Source organism: Lissotriton helveticus, chromosome 5_1, assembly GCF_964261635.1.
Source record: "Lissotriton helveticus chromosome 5_1, aLisHel1.1, whole genome shotgun sequence".
Lineage (NCBI taxonomy): Eukaryota > Metazoa > Chordata > Amphibia > Caudata > Salamandridae > Lissotriton > Lissotriton helveticus.
Window position 1 is genome coordinate 133,185,108 of NC_136065.1, and position 22,887 is coordinate 133,207,994.

General features: G+C 46.9%; 1 protein-coding gene across 1 annotated transcript in view; it reads left to right on the forward strand.

Moving 5' to 3' along the window:
* The window catches only part of KCNT1 (potassium sodium-activated channel subfamily T member 1), a 739,470-nt gene that overhangs the window by 187,135 nt on the left and 529,448 nt on the right, over positions 1-22,887 (forward strand). The window contains exon 5 of the mRNA XM_078640347.1: positions 1,592-1,651. Coding sequence (XP_078496473.1) covers positions 1,592-1,651 — 60 coding nt within the window. The remainder of the gene's footprint in view (positions 1-1,591; positions 1,652-22,887) is intronic.

A 22,887-nucleotide genomic window follows, 5' to 3' on the forward strand; every position in this document is an offset into this window, starting at 1 on the left:
TGGTGTGTTTCAGTATTACTTTTGTTCCATCTGAAATTTTCTTAAGAATAAAATTAAAAATATGGAAGCATGTCAAAATACAAACTGACATAGAAGAAGGCAAAAAATACAGGGAGCCAAATATAGGACATACAAAATATCTATTTAAAAAAAAGTTACAACTGCACATAATCCACACTATCAAACATAGACCAACAAATATGCTACCATTAAAGTAAAAGTAGTAGTTAAACACAAATGATCAAGTTTGGTGTGATTTTGGAATTTGACATTTTTGTAAGTTGATATTTTTTCTTGGTCTACATTTTGGTGTATTTTGCGTGTGTAAATCGTGTATTCAAGTCTATATTTTCATGTGCGACCAGAGATATTGGAGTGAAGTGAAGGCACACTGTGGACAAGGATGGAGACATTTCCTTGTACAAGGAGGGAGTAGATGGCATTTCAGGCAGAGACATAATCATTCGAGCAGCTTACACTGAATTGTAATGATAACTGTGCTTAAAGTAGCACAGTTCATCATTACAACTCATTAGAATAAAGGTCTATGAAGAATGTTTCTTCATAGGCATCTATATTGAATTCCAAAATGTGTTCCAGTGCAATGGCATTGTTACCCAATGCTCGCTAACCAATGTGCTTATCCATTCAGTGGATGCCAAAAGTATCAGAGCTTCATTTCTCACCCAAAAATCTCAGCTCGCCCGCATATGCAGTGCAGGTTATGAATAGCAAAACCTTTGCAAACCCTCCTTCAGGTTAGTGCATACAATCAAACAAGTACTTGGTGTGTCCTAGTTCCTCAATTTGCAAAGGCCATGATCACTCAGGAGTTCCTCATTTCTGGCATGGTGAGTTTGTCCCTCATATTGTCAGTGACAATTGCGTTCTGAATCATCTTTAGGTCGCGTGGGTGACTTACAAAATATGATAAAACAAACTAAATAAGAAAACATATGTGTGGATCATTTCCAGTGTTGCCCCAAATTCTTGGTCCAGGTGGCCCTCTTTGCCACTCTGAGAAGAACAGAAAGTGAAGAATGTGAAGCTTAAACTGATGCCAGATGCTGAGAATTACTCTGGACATCTTTCCATCATTTTCACTCAGTACGACATGACAGCCGTAGACCAACCTTATGTAAATCACTCTTGGTCCTTTGCCAAAATGGATAATCCTGACAAAACTGCTAGAACCAATCCAATTGGCCCGTGGCAAGAGTCAACCAGGCATGTTTCAAACTTGCTGGACCTCCTCAGTGTGTTTAGCTTGAACCCTGTGGCTCCTCAGGGCTACACTAGACATAGGTGGTTAAAGAGTGAAGTTTAACTCAATTTAAATGTCACCAGGAAGCAAATGTTGTAATTTTAAGAAATAGTATTAAATAAAATTAAATGCAGAGATTAAAGGTGTGCGTCCTCCTTGGTATAGCTGAGGAGAGAGTATTTAATGTGGGAATTAAGCAGTGGTAATCATACTGAGCACTGCGCTGGCCCGCCACCAGTTCATGCCCGTGATTCAATACTCAAATCTTTCTCCAACATCTTATAGAAAACTAATGGCATGCTTTTGTTATCTTTGTTTCAATTTCAGCTGGGGTTGCCCAAAATACCCGTATGCAAAATTTAACGAGACAACCGAAGAAATAAATTGGTGAGTAGAAATTAAATCTTTGTGTTGTGTTAGAGTATGTTTGTAGCGTGGTAACTCCCTTCCAAAGGCTGCCCCTGCTGCAAGCTTTGTGTGTCTTTCTGGAACCACTGCTTTAGTGTTTTGGTTGATGTAATTTCCTCTCGGTGCCAACTCTTTCCTGGATCCTCCTCCTATAGAAGCAGCTGAAGAGACTGAAGGAACTTGTTTTGTCTAAAGCACTTCCCAAGCCCCAACTGTATGCAATAGATATCTAAGGCAAGACCCAGAGTTAGAAAACATTCAAGTCTCATGTTTCATGGTTGTCCGCTTGAAAGTGTACCACATGGAATGGTCTTTCCAAGCCACTGTTTGATGTCTTCTAGAGATTCTCAGACATTTCTAACACAACTTAAACAGAAGTTGGCAGGACTATGCTGGTAGCCTGCTGATGAATATTAATAAGGCAGGTCTCTTTTAGTTACCCCTTGCGATTGGATGCGACACAGGCCTGTATGGTATAGCCAACCACAATTTCTGTGTTTGTCTTCCATAACAGAAAACAGTTTGAAGCAGCCTATATTCCTGGTGCCGTTTTATAAAAAAATTAAAGATTCATATTTGGGAAAACATTGGGGGAAAAGTCAGTGGTTTGGGAGAGGAGAGGTAGGGAGTGATTTTGCTCCCCTCTCAAGGTTTCCAACACAATTCACAAAGTGGGAAGGGTCTCAAAGTGACATCCTCTCTTTTGCGACCCAGTCACCACCTCCTTTGAGGTGTTGGTAACTTATCAATGGTTTACACTTCAATGTACATGCCATTGCACTCATAACTGGTGAGTTGGGCTCAGATTTTTGATGGATGGATTGGGAAAGTCCTTGTAATAGTTAAAGATGCCTTTAAATTATGTGTTTATCTTGTCACAGTTGCTGGTGCTTCAAAAACAAAGGTCAAATGTCAGGCTATGTCTCCTGAACATTTGCTGCTTATTCCTTTAACATGAGATTGGAGTTACTTTACTTTTCTTTCTCAGGCTGCAAAGTATGAGAAGATTTCAAAGTTAATTGTGAGAAAATCTTGCTGGAGTACAGGGAGTGTGAAAGGGAAGGCAGTCGTGTTTTTGTCACACACTAGAGAATGTAAATACCTGTAAATGAACTGTTTGCATTCAACAGTTAGGAAAGCAAAAACTAAGCACTTTTTTGTTATTCTGATGTGTGCTGGAAACATATTTTAATGAGTAAAATAAATCAAGACACTTTACTTGGTGATGCACAAATGATATATATTCACAGAAACCCTATTTCTACACATAATCATTTGTGTGCTATGTAGTCAGTAAAACTGCATGTCTGTGCAAATCTTGCGGGAGTTTCAATGGAATATGTGCTCTCTGAAAGTTATATTTAAAAATCACCATACCTCATGTTTATTAAAAGTATGTGGGGCACAAAGGTTTGTCATTCTAAAAATTGAGCCATGGTTCTAAAAGGTTGCAAAGCTCTGGTTTAGGCCATAGAAAAGAGCTCCTTTGTGGTTGCTAACCCTGTGAATTTGTGAATCTCAGGATGTAGGACCACAAATTGGATTTGTATATGCAAGCTAAAACATTTCAAGTTAGGAGTATACTTTCAACCCACAGTGTTGTTTTATATAATTCTGTGTTACAACAAACAAATGATGGACGGAATGCTGACAATGCAAACACTCTCCCCCAGTCATAAGATCTGGGTTCAATCCATTGTTCTATTGCCCACTACGCCACCCGAGTTTGTACCCTTCCATATGCAAATCAGTCTTGACCCTGTGCCTCATGGGAACAGTCCAGACAGAACTGCCAGGTCCTCCCTGGACTGAAAACAAGCATCCTGGGACCGGTTTCAGGGTATGTCACCCTTCTTCAGCCAGGCTAGCTTGAATCTAGTAGCACAGTGAGCAAGGAACCCACGTCTGGGCATACCATCCCACTTAGGGTGAAAAGTGTTACAGCCAGCAAATGATGGACGGAATGCTGACAATGCAAACATTCTCCCCCAGTCAAAAGAGCTGGGTTAAATCTATTCTGTTGCCCTCTAGGCCACCCAGGTTGGACCCAACCCTATGCAAATCAGTCTTGAGCCTGTGCCTCATGGGAACAGTCCAGACCGAACTGCCAGGCCAGGTACTCCCAGGATCAGAAACAAGCATCTTAGGACTGGGGGTGAATGTTTTGATTAGTTCTGCATTCCGTCCATCAATTGTGTGTCTTTTGCTTTCTCGCCATAAGTGCACCGGGTATGCCCAGACGTGGGCCCCGGGCTTACTGTGCCACTGGAATAAAGCTATCCTGGCTGATGAGGGGTGAAACCCCAAAACCGGTCCTTGGATGTTTGTTTTCGGTGCCCCACAAGGACATGGACACTCACTTGTGACCTTGGAACACCCAAGCAGGTGTGGCAAGCAAGAAAAAAAGGAAACAACCCTAAGCTGCATTAAAGATTTTCTCTGGAAAGGGAATACTCCAACTAAAGTTGTAAGTCCCAGTGGGGCCTGAAAATATGTATATTTCCCTAGTGCTGCTCCCAGAGAGACAGGGAGCAATGTTTTGAAGCAAAAAGTGTGTTGGTGTGCTAGGAGGTTGCCAGTAGCAGCTAAGTCCCCCACAAGTGCTCCCACATGCCCCAAAACACTCTTAAGTATTCTGGGGTATTGCATTACTGGCCATGCAGGAGGTATTTGTCTGGTTAAAGTGTTTCTGTGGCTGATCTTTTGGTATATTGTGGGTCTGTGTGGGGTCCTTTGAGTTTTGGGTCCTCATACAGCAGTAACAATATGTAATTTTCTTTGAAGTTTAGACTTTTTTGAAATGTATACTTTCTACCTCCATAACTGAGCTGCTGTCCCAAGTGCAGTGCCCTTTTTTTAAAGTTTTGCGGAACTTTGCGCAAAAACATTGAAAACCTTTTTCACAAACGGTATGTAGGCTACATTTGTGTCCTTTTTTAAACATATGTTGGAGATTCTAAATATACCTAGCGTTTACAGATGCACCTTGTTAGACTTGGCATCTTTGGTGTGGTTTTCCCCTATCTTTTTGCCTCTACCTCTTGTATTTTTGATGCTGTGCTGGATTTCGTTTTTGCTGGTTTAGATGCTTTGGACACTCTGCCACTGCTGATCAGTGCCAGAGTGTAAGTGCTCCCTATGTAAAGTGGTATTCTGATTGGATATACATGTTTGGCATATTTGTATCACCATGAAGTCCCTAGTAAAGTGCACTGGGTGTGCCAGGGCTGGTGATGACAAATGCTACTAGTGGGCCTGCAGCACTGGTTGTACCACCCACAGGAGTAGCCCTAAAATGATGTCTCAGGCCTGACACTGCAGTGCCTGTGTGCAGTTTAGAAACTGCCATGTCCTCCTGGTCAGTGTCCCCACTGACTAGGCCTAACCCTTCCCTTTTTGTGCACATCAGTCACCCCTATGGAAGGCCCAAGGTACCCCCCTGGGCAGGGTGCAGTGTATGTAAGAGGTAGAGCATGTGCTAGTGCAGGTGACGTGCTCTGTTAGTGAATGGCAGCCATTTTCGTTTTTCACTATTGTAAGGCTATCTTGCTCCATAGATTAACATGGGGATGCTGGCTACAGTGGCTTCCAGCATTTCTTCTCATAGGAACAAGATGGGACATAGGTATCTAGTATCCCTGAACTCCGAATTTAATAACACATCTTTTAGGAAAGGTTGTTTTTAAATCCTGTATTTGAGAACAGCACTTTTAGAAAGTTGCTGTTCTCTTGTCTGACCCTTCTGTGTGCCTTGGCCTGTTTGTGGATTGACTGTCTGGTTTGAGAGTGACAGGGGCGGGGGATGCCCCAGGAGGCTGGCTGAGTCAGCCCTAGGCTGAATGACTGCATCTGCAATTGGAGTGGTGTGAGGAGTTAGCACCTGGGCCTGAATAGGACTGTGCCTGCCTTCCACAACGCTGGCTCCACCTCCTGCTGGGCGGCTCCCGACCCTGCCCCTCACTCTGAAAGGAAAGGCGAAGCCAGGAAAACAAAGTTCTCAGGAGACTCCCAGAACTGGTTCAGACCGGGCTCAGGGCCCACTTGCACAAAGAAAACAAAGACTTTTAGGGGTAGAAGTACAGGACCCCCTGACAACAGAAAATTAGATCATCCTGGAATCAAGAAGGAACCTCTGCCAAGGAGAAAGCTGAAACTGAAGAAGGAAGACTGGCCTGCTGTTGATCTGCTGGACTGGCCTTCTGTTGCTTTGCTGCCAAGGAGAGGGGAAGGACTTTGCTGTTGAGCTGTGTCCCCTGTCTTGAAGGAATCTCAAGGGCCTGAGTAGAGCTGGCTCCCTGTTCTGAAGTCCCAGGAACAAATGGACTTCACCCCCAGCTTCCCTGAACTCTGGAAGTTGTACCTGTACTGGGAAGCTTGAAACTAAGCTTGAGAGACTTTTGCTATTGAAAAGTGTTGAATCGCTCGCTTGCGGAGCGCATCCCCGACAGTGCGAGAAGTTTCCCGCCGCTACGAAGGTCGAGATTGTCGCAGCGCCTGATGCCGCTGCCAGAGCCGTCGCATCTTTCGTTTGCGGGACGCACCAGACAGGTGCGGGAAAGTCGAACATCGCTGCGAGTGTCGTCGCAGAGCCTGTCGTCGCTGGGTGAGATCGCCGCACTGCTTGCTTGCGGATCGCATCACGTCGCTGCGAACATCGTCGCAGAACCATCGCATCGAGGAGCTGCGAGAGAGAGGATAACCGCTGGACCGCGCATCGTCTCCCCGGAGATCGTCGCAGCCCCTACGAGATCGTCGCATCGTGCCTTTGCGAGAACAAACATCCTACGGAACCTACGCACCTGAATCCATACAAGTGGCCTTCTTCCCATACAGACCGGATTCGTCGCAACACGCCCGCTGCTGCAGCGGGGTTGTCGCATCGCCTCCCCAGGGTCTCAGGAGCAACGCATCGCTTGTTTTCCACCCCACCAGTTTCTGCTTTTGGAACTTTGTTGCAACTAAAAGGTACTGTGAGTAAATGTGACGCAACTGTGAACTTTTCACGCATCTGTGGATTATTCTATCGCAACGTAAAGAACTTTATCGCAAACCTTAAGAACTCTTTTGAAACCATATTCTTGAACTGTGTATGTTGGATTTTTGTCGTTTTGGTCTTGTGTAGTTTAGAATAAAATACCTTTATTTTTCTAAACTGTTGTGGAGTCAGTTTGTGGTGTTTTCACTGTGTTACTGTGAGTGTTGGTACAAATACTTAACACATTGCCTCTGGTTAGCCTAGACTGCTCGTGCCAAGCTACCTAGAGGGTGAGCAGGGGTTATCTCAGAGGGTTTCCTCCTTACCCTGACTAGAAGCAAGGGTCCCTATTTGGACAGTGGTACCTACCCCTGCCAACTAGAGACCCCCAGTTCTAACATTGTTGGTCAGCGGTGCGGATTGAACTTGTATTTCTACTAGACCCACAGTAATTGGTGTACATCACTAGTGAGTGCAGACCACTATGCCACCACATACTACTGGTTTTTTATTTTTGATCCTATTTTTGAGTAACTCTTCTAAAAATCATGTCTTTGAATGGGAAGGCACCCAGTAAGGAAGCAGAATTAGAATTTCGCATTGAGGATCTGTATTCTTACAAAGTTACACCGCTTCAGGAATTCTGCAACCAGTTTGAGTGCCCCACAAAGAGCGGCTACAGGAAGGATGAGCTGCAAAGAATCTTGAAGGCCCATTGGGAGGCACAAGAGGGAAATGATGATGTGGATGCGGGGAATGCTTTTCAAGTCACAGATCTTCCAGTGGGCAGAGTAGGTGCAGGAGCTGGCAGCAACCACTCCAGCAGGGGCCCCACCCCAGAAGAGTTACAAGAAAATCAGAGAGTAAGAGAGTATGACTTGGAAGTCATGAGAATGAAAATGAAGCAATTAGAAGTAGAAAAGGCCTGTGCCTTAGAAGAGAAGAAATTGCTTTTGGCTCATGAGTTGAGCATGGGAGAACTGGATCTTAAAGCCAAGGAGGTGGATGCCAGTTCAAATGGTGGCAGCGCACAGCCAGTGCATGGGGGTAAAGTATATATTCCCAAAGACCTGGTACAGAACTACCATAGGGGTGAGGATATTTATGCCTGGTTCACTTCATATGAAATTGCAATGAAGATGAATGGTGTGCCTGATCAGCATTGAGGGCGGGCCTGTGGAAACATTTTGAGGCTTCTGGGAGGAGTGCTCTAGAGCCCTTAGAGATGGCAGGTGCCATGACCTACCCCAATATGAAGGAGGCCTTATGTCTCAGGTATGGCCTTACCCCAGAGCAGTATAGACTTCAGTTTAGAAACTCCAAGAAGAGAGAGTCTGAGACTTTGATGGAATGTGTGAATCAGTACTCACATGCACCGGAAGGTTGGATGAAGGGCAGTAAAGTAACTGATTTTAAGGGGTTGTTGCATTTAATCAGTTGGGAGCACTTGAGTAGTCTTTGTGTTCCAGAGCTGCGCCAGCATCTTTTAGACAGCAAGCTGACAGACCCCATTGAGCTTTCTAAGGAGGCGGACCGCTGGACCAGTACCAGGGTCCAAAGAGGAATTGTGGGTACCACAGCCAAAGGTGGGCAAGGTCCCCAGCAAAAGAGTGGGGGGGACAAGGGTAACCAAAGGGAGTTCTCTCAAGGGCCCCAAAATCGTTCCCAGGGAAAGGAATCCCAACCCCCCAAACCTAGACAGCCATGGCCCCCTAAGGGCAGGTGGGACAATAGAGACAGAAGAAATAACCAAGGTCCCCCTACCTGTTATCACTGCAATGAGGTGGCCACATGTCTCCAAGCTGTCCCAAGAAGAAGCGAGCACCCACCGGTGCTCCCGCCCCAGCGTTAGCACGTGTAGCTTTGGGAGGGGATTTGGTTTCTAGTGACTGGGGGGAGCTAGCAGTTATGACCCTTGTCTCTCTAGGAGACCAAGAGATGGTCCAGGAAACCTTACTGCCCTCTAACACTAAGAAATATGGGCAGAAGGTGACCATCAATGGGAAGGAGGTTGAGGCTCTGAGAGACACAGGAGCCAGCGTGACATCCATGAGGTGTCAGTGGGTGTCCGAAGAGCAAATCATCCCTGATGTACTCCGCCCTGCAGTGGCAGCTGACAGCTCAGTGCGCCTCTGCAAGCTGGCGCGTGTTCCCTTTGAATGGGGGGGAGTCTCTGGTCTTTTGGAAGTAGTTGTCAGTGATGTCTTGCCTGTAGACTGTCTGTTAGGTAACGACCTGGAGAGTTCTCCATGGAAGGATGTAGAACACAGAACTCATTTGGAAATGTTGGGTTTGCCTGCGTGGATCTGTGTGACCACGCGTGCTATGGCAGCCAGTAGGGGTGATTCAGCAGAACTGGAGCCTGAAACAGTGGCCCAGAGGTCTGCCAGGAGAGGAAGAGGCAAGGGGCGCGGGAAACCCGCTTCAGTAGTTCCCACGGTCCAGGAAGGAGCAGAACCTGAGGGGGATACCCTGGAACCTACAGGGGAACAGGTGGCCGAACTGGGAGACCTACCTGAGCTGACCCATTGGCAACAAGAAGGTGGTCCCTCCAGGGAGGAGTTCTGCCAGGCGCAGAAGGAATGCCCTTCCCTTGATGGTCTGCGGCAACAGGCTGTAGATCAGGCAGCAGGTGGAGCAGCCAGAGACCACTTTATCTACTGGGAAGTCCCTCCAGGGAGGAGTTCTGCCAGGCGCAGAAGGAATGCCCTTCCCTCGATGGTCTGCGGCAACAGGCTGTAGATCAGGCAGCAGGTGGAGCAGCCAGAGACCACTTTATCTACTGGGAAGATGACCTACTATATAGCGAGCCTAAGTTTGCTGAGCCCGGTGCAGCCCATGTGCTGGTGGTACCCGAGCGCTTCAGAAACTTCCTAATGGGTCTGGCTCATGACGTGCCTCTTGCAGGACATCTGGGGCAAGACAAGACCCTGAACCGGCTTGTCACCCACTTCCACTGGCCCCAGATGAGAAAGCACGTTGGTTCCTTTTGCAGATCTTGCAAAACCTGTCAAGCCAGTGGCAAGACTGGAATGAAGTTGAAGGCACCCCTCCAACCCTTTCCAGTGGTGAGCACCCCTTTCGAGCGGGTGGGCATAGACATAGTAGGGCCCCTAGACCCCAAGACAGCCTTAGGCAACAGGTTCATCCTGGTCTTGGTGGACTCATGTTAATCTGAGTCCAGATCTATATTCCTAAAGTCATTGAGATGTTGCTGCAACATCATTCTAGTGCTGAGTTCATGTCTTGACACAGGCTTCCTTACACATGATGTAGCACAGAGGCCACATATTGCAGGAGCACACTGTATACATAGACAGAACAGGAAAAGAATGGCTAAGACCATCCCAATGACCATCAGAATTCTCCATCCCCAGGCAGATATTAGTTCCCAGAACCATCCCATTAACGACCAATCTCCTTTATCCACATGAATATATTCGGAAATCTTATGTAGTTTGGAGATGGCCCGTACACTGTTGGAGCATTATCTGGAATGAAAATGCAACAACTGGACTGGATCAATTTGCATACCCCACCCCGGTCCGCAAGTATTACATCCAAAGCGACCCGGTTCTGAAGGGTCATCAGTCGATCCGACTGGAGCTCAGCAGTCAGGTTACTAAGGGCACCAGCAGTTTCAATCACGGTGGATTCAACTACCCTTGTCAATTGCCTTATGTTTCTGCTGTTAACCATGGCTCCCCAGAACGGCAGAACACCCATTGCAAAGTCACCAAATTCTTGACCCGCAGTGTCTTCTTTACTCAAAACACCTCGAACTACCCTTGTCCGATGGTAATCCGCCGCTGCTGTGTAGGTGGGAGGTAACAGGAATGAAACAAAACATGAGCCCGAGAAGTCAGGGGGCAACCATGTATAGGCTCTATCGTGGCAGATAAAATAAGTACCCTTTGCGGCTAAAAAGGCAGGGGAAGTCTGAGATCCAAAAACGTACGTTTCTGTACAGACACTCTTCCCTAGCTGAGCTCTGGGATTCCTACCAATACCTTGCAGACACAGGTGACCTTGATGGGGTACGATCCAGATTGGGGACGATCTCTTGGCTTGCTGTTTCTCACTTACTGTAGTGCCGTATCCGGTCACATTCCAACCTACATATGCAAGTATCTCATCATCCGGGGTATCTTCGTAAGAAGTTACTTCCTTGATCATGTCAACTATACCCTTGACTAGGGCGCTAGTCTTGAGGTTGTCTTTTACAGAACGTAGGGGTTGGATTTCTCGTGCATATATGAACATTGTTCTATATGCCCATACTGACCCATTGCGACTAAATGGCAGGACCAAATAGGGGATACCTCTATCCGTGGTGTGGGGCATGAGACCACACACCCAACAGTTGGTTGTGTTCATTACAAGTTGGTGTTGGTGTAATAGCTGAACGAAGGAGTTATTAATGAACTCTAATCTCCTATTTGATTCGTGGTCAGGAAAAGGGAGGAAAGAATGAGAGGAAACAGTAGAAGGAGGTATGGGTGATGTAGTGGGCGTGAATGTCACATGAAAAGAGAATAGAACATAGCTTATTAGAAACACCATTACGCTAAATAGCATAAAAATACACATTATTATAAAAATTTTCTTTCTCATTGCTTTCAAAAGTCTCTGCTTAAAGTTCATTTGTTTGGCAGTTCTCTCCACATCAGGAAACTCCATCCTCTCTAAGGTGCTGCCCGCGGCGGTAGGTTGTTTCTGCTAAGGGATGCTTCCGTCAGTCTAGGGTGGCTCCCTTCGACCAACTGGAACCAGCAACCTATTGTTGTCAGCTGCACCCAAAAGTCTTTAATCAACCGCGACCCTAGCAGCGGAACCCGGATGGCGGTTCGAAAAAAACAAAAATAAGCAAGTTACCTAGATGGGAGAATCTGTACTTTCAAAAATAGCATTTTGGGACAAAAAAACTTATTTTTTATTAGTCCACAGGTTTTTCTCTCGGATCATAAAATAAATCACTTTTACTTTAGTCTGTTTTTCTCGGTCGTAAATTATAGCGTCTTTTCCCGGTTATTGTCTGGTCCGGAAATAGTAGCTCAGGTTCCACAGAGTTCAATTGTTCTGATGGCGGCGTAGTTTCTTGAAAAATGTTCTCACTGTCACAATCACGTTTAGCTTCCTTTACACGTTCATTAGTTGTGCGCTCTGAGTCAGTGCCTCCTGTCCGGACCCATTGGTCATATGGCAGAGGGAAGGGTATCTTCTTACAATGGATCCCGTGGACCCAATTGGCCTTCCCCTCCACTTTAACGGTCGACCTTGTAGACAGGAGGACGAGGTGAGGTCCGGTCCATCTGGGCTGGTCGTTTCTTGTCCTCTGGAAATTCTTGACCAACACCCAGGAGCCAGGGTCAATGGAGTGACCTGGTGTCTCAGAGATCGGAGGCAAGGTGTTGTGGACCTGTTGATATAAAACACGCAATTTAGCCGTCAATTCATACAGATAGTCGAGCAAAATGGGGTGTTGCAGCTCGCTAAACTTCGTGGGCCTAGGCACTCCCCATATGTTGGCTGGCCGACCAAAGATTATTTCATAGGGGCTGAGTTTCATTCGCGAATGCACAGTCATTCTGGTGGATAGGAGTGCTAAGGGTAGAGCGTCAGGCCATTTAAGACCTGTGCTCGCTTGGATTTTGGCCAATTTAAGTTTAAGCGTGCCATTGTAACATTCCACTAATCCAGCTGATTGGGGGTGATTTGCAGCGTGGAACTTCTGACTAATGCCTAGCCCTTCACACACTCGTTTCATCACCCGACCCACAAATTCACTTCCGTTGTCCGACCAGACCATTCTAGGCATTCCGAATCTGGGGAAGAACTCTTTCACAAGGGCTTTCGCTGTGGACAAGGCAGTATTGTCCCTTAGGGGATAGGCTTTTACCCACCTTGAGAAGGCACAAACAACCACGAGCACATATTTTAAGTTGTTGCACCTCTCCATGTGTATGAAATCTAGCTGCAAAACCTCGAACGGGTACGTAGGAGGTGCAAAATGACCAGCTGGAGTTGGGGTTCCCCTACCAGGATTGTGCTTCAGACACACCATGCAATTCTTGACAACATTCTCTGCACACTTGGGAATCCCTGAATTCTTCCACACTGGGGCCAACAACTCGCAAATCCCTTTCGCGCTGATATGGGCCATCCCATGAGCCATTGTAACCACTGCAGGCACATATGCATCGGGTAACAACCATCTCTGTTGCTCTGTCGATTCGATCCAACAACCATTTGCATCCATTCTCCCTGTACTTTCTCTCCACATGCTTAACTCTTTCTCCGTGGCCTCAGCTTGGATGGACTTCACACTTTCTATCGTGTCTTCACATATTCCAACATCACCAGTCCATCTTTCTGGGCTCGCAACATACATTCGGCTCATCATATTCTTTGCCGTTTCCTTAGCAGTTTCATCAGCAAATGCATTTCCACGACCAACATCATCAATCACTTTCTTGTGTGCACTACATTTTACGATCGCTACTTTCAGGGGCAACGTCAGTGATTCAAGAAGCTCATTCACCAACTGACCATGCTGAATCTTAGCTCCATGCGAAGTCAGGAACCCACGTTCTCTCCACAATCGTCCAAAACTGTGAGCCACTCCAAAAGCATACTGACTGTCGGTATAGACAGTCACTCTCATTCCTTTGGATAACACACATGCTCTCGTTAAAGCCACGAGTTCAGCGGCTTGAGCTGAACCGTGTGGTATTCGCGCAGTTTCAACGATTGTGTGCAAGGTTGTGACAGCATATGCTGTAGTCACGTTACCATTTGGGAGTTTAAAGCATGAACCATCCACCCATAATGTACCATCACATTCGGCGAGAGGAGTATCGAATAGGTCAACTCTCCCTTTCGTCTCTTCCTCCGTTCTGAGGAAACAATCGTGCTGTTCTGAAGCATCCGATTCCTCAGCAATTGGTAACAAGGTGGCTATGTTCAGGGTACTGCACCTTTTGATGTGCACATGGCTTGCTAGTAGCGTCAATTCATAACTGGACAGTCGAGCACTAGTTAAGTGCTGTGTCTTGGTCCTATTTAACAACGTGTCTACTGCATGCGGGACCATCACGATTAGTGTATTATTCATTACTAGACCTGCAGACTGTCGAATAGAAACAGCTGCTGCTGCTGTGGCCCTTAAACAACTTGGCAATGCTCGTGCTACCGGATCCAAAGTTGACGAAAAATAGGCGCATGGCCGTTGTCTATCTCCGTATAACTGAGTCAGCACGGACAATGCACAACCCTCCTTCTCGTGGACATATAAATTAATGTGAAAGGTTTACTGTAGTTGGGGTTACCTAACACAGGGGCCGAACATAATGCTGTGCGTAATTCAAGAAAACTTTTCTGACACTCATCAGACCATGGAATGGGATTGGGTGTATTTGTACACGTTAGTGCCAATAAGGGTTTGGCTAATAACGAAAAATTGGAATCCACTGTCTACAGTACGATGTAATGCCCAGGAAAGCGCGTACTTCTCTCTGCGTTCTTGGCACATTTAATTTTGCTATTGCCTGAATTCTTTCTGGGGTCAGTTTCCTTCCCTCCTTCGATAAGAGATGACCTAAGTAGGTCACTTCTTGTCGGCAATATTGGAGCTTGGAAAGTGACACCTTGTGATGTAGATCACATAGATGACGCAGTAGTGCCAACGTGGCCATTTTACACATTTTCTCAGTATCCGCAGCGATGAGCAAATCGGCCACGTACTGTACGAGAGTGGAACCTTTGGGCAAAACCATTGCGTCGAGCTGACTTTTCAGAGCTTGACTGTATATTGAGGGGCTTTCACAGTAGCCTTGAGGAGCGCGTTTAAAGCGGAAACTGCGACCACCTAAGCTAAAGGAAAAAATATCCCTGTTTTCCTCAGCAATCGGGATACTGAAGAAAGCATTCTTCAGGTCAATCACCGAAAACCAGGATGCAGAGGCTGGAATCATAGTCAATAATGTTGTAATGTCGGGGACAACTGGGAATTGTGGCACCACTATCTTATTTACTTCCCTAAGATCAATCACAAATCTATACACAGGTGGCTGAGAAGGGTCAGTTCGTTTTAAAACAGGCAGAACAGGACTATTGCAAACATTGCCTCGTGTTTCTTCAATTACGTCTTTCTCAATTAACTCGTAAACAATCGCTAGCAAAGCTTTTTCGCCCTCATTGGATATTCTGTATTGGGGAATTCGTGGCATTTTGAAATTCGACTTTAATGTTACAACATATGGTGGAATTTCTAAAAGACCTACATCATTCGGACCAGTAGCCCAAAGAATATCCGGAAGGAGTGCCAATTCTGCTGGAAGCGTATTTCTCGACAAATACATGGGAGAAACCACTTTCTTGCCTAAAGTCAGTTGTACTCCTGAGGGAGAACAGTACAAAGTCGCATACAATCTTTTTAGCAAATCTAATCCTAGCAAATTTTCACCACAACCTGTTGTCAAAATAAGGGGTGCTTCGAATTCACAAGGACCAACAGAAAGAGATAAAGGGTCAGAAATCGGATTTCTAACCGGGGCGCCAGAAAAACCTACGGAAACGTTCATTTCGCCAGACAAAGGTGCGCCAGGGAGTTTGGAGTGCATAATAGAACTCTTTGTAGCACCAGTATCCAACAGAAAAGGTTCTGACACACCCGATGTAATCACCTCAACGTAAGGTCCACTCTGATCTACTGGAACTGAAACAACTCCCTCTCCTTGTCTTAGGCTGTCCTAGCAATCATTAATCTCCCACTGCTCATTTTCTGTGTAATACTCGTCAACGTAGTATTGAGCTGTCCTGTCAGATACGTTATTTTGCTGGTCAAACCTGTTCATAGAGTTTTGTGGTGGAAGGGGACGTGCGTCCTGAGGGGCGTTTCCACGCCCTCTACCTCTAGGCGCTTGCTGACTACCACGACCTCTTACGCCAGAAATTCCATTCGCACGTTGTGGTAGGGCAGGACAGTCATATTTGTAATGACCCTCTTGTTTGCAGTATAAACACTGGTTGGGACCTACGCGGTTTTGATTGTAATCGAATCTCTGCAAGTTTCTCTGAGGCTGCTGAAAAGTGTTCTGGTAGTTATTCTGACCATTATTATTTTTATTACCACCACCTCGTGGCGGATAGGCTTGCTGTAGCAAAACCTTCGTTTTGAGTTCTCTAGTTTTCTTCTCTACTTTATCTTTCTCATCCTTGTCTCTATTCTCGTAGTACTGTGCGGTAGCTAATATCTGGGCTGAAGATGAGACTGCCCAAGAACTTTCCGAATCTTTCAATTTTCTACACAAGTCTGGAAGTAGATTGTGGACAAATTTATCGACAAACAATCTCTGACCACCTTCTGTGGTCATATCTTGACCGCTGTGGTCAATGAATGTTTCTTCAAATCTGGTGAAGAAATCTGAAACAGTTTCTTCTTTCTTCTGCTTGCATGCAGATAACTTATCCCAATTTACGCGTATTGCAGGCATTATCGTTTTCATGTAATCTACTATTCTACCAGGTAGTTCCGCTATCAGAGGCTCAGGCTTGGCACCACCAACTTGTCGTGCATCTGCAGCAGTAATATTAGCCCACGTGTCACCTAATTCCTGGTCATGATCTACATGACGAATTTTTCCCCATAAAGGCTGTGGAACAACGTTCCCGAATAACATATCGATATCGGCCAAATTCATTATACAATGAATCCAGCAGTTTGCGACAATTCTTTATAGTACCCTGCAGGATTTTTACGCGGATCTGGTAGTGTTTGTTTGAGTGCTAAAACTTCAGCTCGCTTCCATGGGACATGTACCCATACGCGGTGAAAGTGGGGCAGGACAGGTGGGACAGCTGTCGCGTTACCCTCTCTCCATTGTGGGGGAACTTCTCTCATAGGGTATTGTCGTGCCTTTTTCCTACTAGATGCACTGGATTCCGATGGTGACCCAGAACTACTTCCCTTACTTCGATATGATAATAGCATTTCGACTGCTTTTTCTACATCGGGACCTACAATCATACCCAGACTAAACTTAAACCTTATACGACACATCTCTTGTGGGAGGCAATCCTGATCATTGTCTTCTAAATCCTCGCAAAGAAAAACACACATCTGTTCGAACACATATCTCTGTGTCGCTGTTTCCCATTGAGGAAAAACTTCCATGACAGACTGTAAATCATATTTTGCAGTGTCCAAGACCCATTTCCGAGCTAAACTATTCAGGGAATCTCTCTCTTGATAATCGGGCAGTTGACTTCGCAACTGTCTTCTTCCTATGTTAGGGGTCGTAGCAGGCGACCCGAAAAGCGGTAAAAGAAGATTAGTAACAGTGCTGGCCATTTTCTGCCGAAGGGAAGGTGAAACGGAAGAACAAACAGATGAAAGAACGGGGTGAGATGAGGCGGGTGCAGAGATGGCAGAAAAGGTATGAGGAATAATAGATGTGGTACTAGGCAAAATCATAGAAGGGGCATTAGGAGTTGTAGAAAGTACAGTAGGCAAAATCGTAGAAGACATAGATGAAGCAGAAGTGGTCGGTGGGCCTGGAGGAGGCTGCACCGAAGAAGTAGGAGCCAGCTGAAGAACAGCGGGTGGGTGCTGTGGAAGAGCCAGAGGCGCAGCTTGTGCAACAAAAGGTTGCGGGGGTGCTGTAGCATTCTGCGCATAGGGGGGTGGCGAAGTTAACAATTGCGACATTAATTGGTCTTTTTCACGCTCTTTTTCTGTCCCTTGCTGAAGAGACGGCAAAACTGGATAGCACTTATCTATTGCCATTTTATGTTGCCTGTGCAATTGCTCATTTATCTGCTCTTCCTCATTATCTTTAAACTGCACGGCAGCTTGCATTACTGAAAGTCCCCCTTCTCTCTTATTTTTCTTAGCTAATTTAATTTCTTTTTGTTTGGCTTCTTTGCGCCATATGCGGAAAGAGTCAAACATCGCCGGCCGGGCTTTCTTTTTGAAGAGCTTAACTTCAAGGTTGTCTAAAATTTCAGAATCAAAGCTACCATATTGGGGCCATTTTAAAACACCATCTTTCCTAGTGTATTTAATCCATACCTCGTTGTAAACGATGGGGCCTACCCCATGTTTAACGTACAGCTCGTAAGTCGGAGTTCCAACTGGAGGAACCGGACACGAGTCCTCCAATCGGGAGTCCCTATTATTACTACCAAGACAAAACCAATTCCCGAGTCTAAGACTAGGCATCCTCACTCTCTAGTCTAGTTCCAAAACTTCAAAGGATTTATCGATTACGATATTTCTCGTGAATACACGAGTCCTTCGGTTATGGTGCTTGCAAGAACCAATAAAAAACCTTTATGTATCTCCAAGATATCACAAAGTAAGTCCAACTAAGGACTGGGAGACGCTCCACTTATACTTAACTGAAAATATCGATGGCTTCACCAGAAGACTCGTCTCAGCGTTTCGCTCTACCGAAAATTTCAAGGGTCAAACATCAGGGCGATAGCCAGGGCAGCAGTCCTTGTAGCCGTCGGGAAGCGGGGAACCTCGCAGTAAAGACCTTCGGACCACGTCGACATGCAGGGGTCGATGAGGTGGTGGGCCCTCCTCCGGAATTTTCACACGAAGATCCTCACGATCTTCAGGCTTGATCGGTACCACTGGAATCGCCCCAAACGCTGGGCGCCAAATGAGGTACTGGGTTTTTAAGAACCGGTACCGAACCGGTAACCCAGCGGTGCCAGGGGATCAACACACCAGAGACCTCGGGTTCTCCTGAGTCAGACCTACAGAAACTTCAAAGTCTTCCAGGTGAAGTCAAAGATTCGTTTATTGGCTGCAACCAAGGTGACAGGGTCCTAGAAGTACGATACAAGTATATTCAGGAGACTGCACACTTTCACAAGGTTAGGTTTCTCTTCTTATACACAATTTTCACCCTTGGGCAAAACATTCCTTGCATTCGTGGTATTTCATTTATGGTTACTGTTTACAAAAGAAAAGCAGAGTCATGATGGCATGTACATATTTCACGTTGTGCTGCTCATAACAAATCATCCGGCAAGGCCCAACATTTCATCAGATATCGCTGGACCCCTAATAAAAAATGGTCACCTCCCCATCATAAAATAAGTGAGGAAAAGGAGTGGAGAAAGATGTGAGCGAGATATGGCAGGTGTGCGCGCTGAAATGGCTTTATGGCCGGTTGGGCCTAGATGCTATCTTGCTCGGCCACTGGGAGGGAACTGACCTAACGAGCTCGGCCTGGGGCGATGGTTCTAACTTGTACTGGGGTCAGGAAGAAGTCGATTAAGGAGTATGTGTCCTTGTGGAATCAAATTCGACTGGATTAAGGCCTATGTAGAGGGCAACATGCAGCTAAGGGTTTAGAAGGTAAATGACGATTTCGAGGCGAAATCGTCACTCGAATATGCCGAAAAATACATGTACTTGATGTACTCGTCATTCTCGGTCTTTTGATACCAAATTCGTCCTATTTCGACGAAGTTTTTATTCTCGAGTCCGGTACTATTACGGATCCATATTTTTCAGAACCACAGTACCCGGAAGCAGTCCATCTCAGGACAATCACAGCACCCGTGGTGGGCCGTGCATTGATGGGGATCTTTTCCCGTGTGGGGTTCCCCAGAGAGGTGGTCTCCGACCGGGGTACCAACTTCATCTCTAAGTACATGAAGTCTCTGTGGGAGGAGTGTGGGGTAACTTATAAGTTCACCACTCCTTACCACCCTCAAGGAAATGGGTTGGTTGAAAGGTTCAACCGGACCCTAAAAGGTATGATTATTGGCCTAGCAGAGCCCATGAGATGGAAGTGGGACGTCTTGTTACCATGCCTGTTATTTGCCTACAGGGAGGTGCCTCAGAAGTCCTTAGGGTTCAGTCCCTTTGAACTCCTGTATGGCCACTCTGTTAGAGGACCTCTCTCCCTGGTGAAGGAGGGTTGGGAAAAGTCCCGTGGGAAAACCCCCCAGGATGTGTTCAGCTATGTGCTGGCCATCCGCAACCAGATACAACGCTTCAGGAAGCTCGCTCAGGCGAACCTGGAAGCAAGCCAGGAAGAAATGAAAAGATGGTACGACCAGAATACCACTCTGGTCGAATTTCAACCTGGGCATAAAGTGTGGGTGATGGCGCCAGTGGAGCCGTGTGCGCTCCAAGACAAGTGGACTGGGCCATATGAGGTGGTGGAAAGGAAGAGTGAGGTAACCTACCTGGTTAACCTGAGGACTCCCAGGCAACCCCTGAGAGTCTTGTATGTGAACCGCCTCAAACCACACTTTGAGAGGTCTGAAGTGACAATGCTCATGGCTACAGATGCAGGAAGGGAAGAGGATTGTGATCCTCTCCCTGACCTCCTGGCAGTTGAGGAGCAAGATGGGTCAGTGGATGGTGTGGTCCTCTCGCCCACCCTGACCCCAGAGCAGCAGAGTGACTGTCGCCAAGTGTTGGGTCAGTTCTCCTCCCTGTTCTCCCTGACCCCAGGAGTCACCAACTGGTGCGTCCATGATGTGGACACTGGAGACAGTCTGTCGGTGAAACAAAAATTTTACAGGGTAGCTGACAAGGTCAGGGCCAGCATCAAGGAAGAGGTTTCCAAGATGTTGGCGCTAGGGGTGATTGAGCCCTCCAGCAGCCCCTGTGCTAGCCCAGTGGTCTTGGTACCAAAAGCTGCTGCGCCAGGTGCCACTCCAGAACTCAGGTTTTGCGTGGACTACCGTGGGCTCAATGCGGTCATGAAGACTGACGCACACCCCATCCCCAGAGCTGATGAGCTCGTGGATCGGTTGGGAGCTGCCCAGTACCGCAGTACATTTGATTTGACTTCTGGGTACTGGCAGATTGCCTTAACTGATGGGGCCAAAGAGAGGTCAGCATTTTCAACGCCAGAGGGGCACTTCCAGTTCCGAGTCATGCCCTTTGGGTTGAAGAATGCCCCTGCCACATTCCAGAGACTGGTTAACCAGGTACTGTCCGGGCTGGAGGAATTCAGCGCCGCATACCTGGATGACATTGCTGTGTTCAGCTCCACGTGGGAGGAACACTTGCAACACCTCTGTGAAGTGTTGAAGGCTCTGCAAAGGGCAGGGCTCACTATCAAGGCCAGCAAGTGCCAGATAGGGCAGGGATCTGTGGTGTATTTGGGACACCAGGTGGGGAGCGGCCAGGTGGCGCCCCTGCAGGCAAAGATTGATACCATTCTGGCTTGGGAGCCCCCCAAGACCCAGACAGAGGTGAGAGCCTTTTTAGGACTCACCGGGTATTACAGACGGTTTGTCAAGGGATATGGCACCATTGTCGCCCCCTTGACAGAACTCACTTCCAAGAAGTTGCCCAAAAGAGTGGACTGGACTGAAGCCTGCCAGACTGCTTTTGAAACCCTGAAAACTGCCATGTGCACAGCACCGGTACTCAAGGCACCTGACTTTTCCAGTGAGTTCATAGTACAGACAGACGCTTCAGAGCATGGTGTGGGAGCAGTACTCTCACAAGGCACTGAGGAGAATGGAGACCAGCCCGTAGCTTTCATTAGTAGGAGGCTACTCCCCAGGGAACGGTGGTGGAGTGCGATTGAAAGGGAAGCTTTTGCTGTGGTCTGGGCTCTGAAGAAGCTGAGGCCCTACCTGTTTGGGACTCACTTCCGTGTTCAGACCGACCACAGGCCCCTCAGATGGTTAATGCAGATGAGGGGGGAGAACACAAAACTGTTGAGGTGGTCCATCTCCCTACAGGGAATGGACTTTACGGTGGAACACCGCCCTAGCACAGAACACGCCAACGCTGATGGTCTGTCCAGGTTTTTCTGCCTTAGTGAAGAGAACGCCCAAGAGGGTGGGTAGTTCTCCCCACTTTCAACTGGAGGGGACACGTGTTAGACCTGGCATCTTTGGCGTGATTTTCCACTATCTTTTTGCCTCTACCTCCTGTATTTTTGATGCTGTGCTGGATTTCATTTTTTTGTAATTGCTCCTTATGTAAAGTGGTATTCTGATAGGATATACATATTAGGCATATTTGTATCACCATGAAGTCCCTAGTAAAGTGCACTGGGAGTGCCAGGGCTGGCGATGACAAATGCTACTAGTGGGCCTGCAGCACTGGTTGTGCCACCCACAGGAGTAGCCCTAAAATGATGTCTCAGGCCTGACACTGCAGTGCCTGTGTGAAGTTTAGAAACTGCCATGTCCTCCTGGTCAGTGTCCCCTCTGACCAGGTCTAACCTTCCCCTTTTTGTGCACATCAGTCACCCCTATGGAAGGCCCAAGGTACCCCCCTGGGCAGGGTGCAGTGTATGTAAGAGGTAGAGCATGTACTAGTGCAGGTGACATGCTCTGATAGTGAATGGCAGCCATTTTCGTTTTTCACTATTGTAAGGCTATCTTGCTCCATAGATTAACATGGGGGATGCTGGCTACAGTGGCTTCCAGCATTTCTTCTCATAGGAACAAGATGGGACATAAGTATCTAGTATCCCTGAACTCCGAATTTAATAACACATCTTTTAGGAAAGGTTGTTTTTAAATCCTGTATTGGAGAACAGCACTTTTAGAAAGTTGCTGTTCTCTTGTCTGACCCTTCTGTGTGCCTTAGCCTGTTTGTGGATTGACTGTCTGGTTTGAGAGTGACAGGGGCGGGGGATGCCCCAGGAGGCTGGCTGAGTCAGCCCTAGGCTGAATGACTGCATCTGCAACTGGAGTGGTGGGAGGAGTTAGCACCTGGGCCTGAATAGGGCTGTGCCTGCCTTCCATAATGCTGGCTCCACCTCCTGCTGGGCGGCTGATGACCCTGCCCCTCACTCTGAAAGGAAAGGCGAAGCCAGGAAAAACACAGTACTCAGGAGACACCCAGAACTGGTTCAGACTGGGCTCAGGGCCCACTTGCACAAAGAGAACAAAGACTTTTAGGGGTATAAGTACAGGACCCCTGACAACAGAAAATTAGATCATCCTGGAATCAAGAAGGAACCTCTGCCAAGGAGAAAGCTGAAACTGAAGAAGGAAGACTGTCCTGCTGTTGCTCTGCTGGACTGACCTGCTGTTGCTTTGCTGACAAGGAGAGGGGAAGGACTTTGCTGTTGAGCTGTGTCCCCTGTCTTGAAGGAATCTCCAAGGGCCTGAGTAGAGCTGGCTCCCTGTTCTGAAGTCCCAGGAACAAAAGGACTTCAACCCCAGCTTCCCTGAACTCTGCTGAGAGAGTTCTGTCCTTCCTAGAGTGCTTGATCCAGTTGTGGGGTCTCTGGAA